Source organism: Aplysia californica, unplaced genomic scaffold (assembly GCF_000002075.1).
Source record: "Aplysia californica isolate F4 #8 unplaced genomic scaffold, AplCal3.0 scaffold00085, whole genome shotgun sequence".
NCBI classification, from domain to species: Eukaryota; Metazoa; Mollusca; class Gastropoda; order Aplysiida; family Aplysiidae; genus Aplysia; species Aplysia californica.
Window position 1 is genome coordinate 1,579,533 of NW_004797355.1, and position 1,570 is coordinate 1,581,102.

At 39.7% G+C, this 1,570-nt stretch overlaps 1 protein-coding gene across 1 annotated transcript in view; it reads left to right on the top strand.

Annotated features, from left to right (window-relative positions):
* Positions 1 to 1,570, top strand: part of LOC101862932 (elongation of very long chain fatty acids protein 4) — a gene marked incomplete at its 3' end in the record, with an annotated part of 42,954 nt that overhangs the window by 38,664 nt on the left and 2,720 nt on the right. Inside the window, 2 exon segments of the mRNA XM_013080417.2 lie at positions 304 to 491; positions 927 to 1,014. Coding sequence (XP_012935871.1) covers positions 304 to 491; positions 927 to 1,014 — 276 coding nt within the window.

Genomic DNA, 1,570 nt, shown 5'->3' on the forward strand with positions numbered 1-1,570 from the left:
CCCTCTCCCCCCTCCCCCTTCCACTGCCTCCCTCTCCCCAATCACCCCAGCCTTTTCCCTTCGTCACACTACAGTGAATAATATCATAAGGCATAATCCGACTTGAGGGTCGTTTTATATTTGTATTCATATTAATTCATAAAAGACGGTCAAAACTTCCGATAATATGTGAAGTACCGACCACCACGTATGGCATGTATAATGACTTCGGCATTAGAAATCAGGACCAGAAGTCCATAGTCCTACTGATATTATCATAATAGACAATTGAACCTTCCAGTTCCACCATCTCTTTTCCCCCAGACCCCCGGGTGGAGACCTACCCGTTCATGGGAGCCCCTGACAAGATGCTGTACGCCATTGGCCTCTATCTGTTGGTCGTGGTGCAGGGACCTAAAATGATGGCGTCGTTCAAACCTCTGGAGCTGAGAAACACCATCATTGTGTATAACTTTCTGATGGTCCTCGTCTCTGCCTACATATCTCTGATGGTGAGCAGTCTGACTAGTGATCGTAAATCGTCAAAGGTTTCCCGCCCACTGTCGCCATAGTCATAATTTTCGCATTTATTTGGTTTATAGCGTTTAATAGAAGATTGACAAAATTATTTAATCGATTTTATACGATTATTGTAAGTAAAACAAATCAAAACAAAAACCATTAGGCCTAAATGTGCTGCAAAAAAAAACTAAAACACTAAATCGACCCAAAAAGCACTAAATTTAGTGGTAAAAAACAATCATAATTATAAAACCCCTCTTCCCTTGCCGGTACTCTTGCCAAGTAAGCGCTCCTTACAAATGTCTGTAGCCTAATGCAAAGAGCAAATCTTTTTTAGGTGAGCCCAATTTCAACACTTGTCACAGGTCGGAAAATATAATCAAAATGAATAACAATGAGCATAATTTGATATCTCATCTCTGCAGTCTTTGAGAGGAATGTTCAAGGTGGGCTATTCTATCTACTGTGATTCTTTGGACAAGTACCAGTACAACTCCAATAATGAGGTGGTAAGTATTTCAGTTGTTATGCCCCTTTGTAGGGAGGGGTGATAATAAAAATAATAGCATAATTATTACTTTTTCGTATCGCGCCTACTCCCCGCTCGACAGCAAGGTCTATGCGCTTTACGTTATAGGCCTACTGATAATATTTTGGTTATTATTAATTATTACCCCAATAGACCTTAAATTACTAAGAAACATTCTAGGCTTCCCGGGAAGCATACAATGTAAGCAGCTGATTCAGCCTTCAAACACTACTAACTCATTGGGATAAAATTATGCACTTCATGAGAACCTGGAAAAAATGTACACGTTCTTAGTCTAAACCACCCGTTTTTTACAGTTACATAACTGAAGTAAAATGTCCTTTAGACACCAAACCATTAGGCCTATGCCTTTATTTTCGATAGCGAAGCATCAGGTTCTTCCTTTGCAATACCCGGCTCAGAGGAAATGTTCCAGGATATAGAACGAGAACTGTTACAGCTGCATTAGTTAACAGAAATGGGATTCGAATTCGAGGCTTTCATAGAACAAATCAATTTTTAACCTATTATATGACTGCT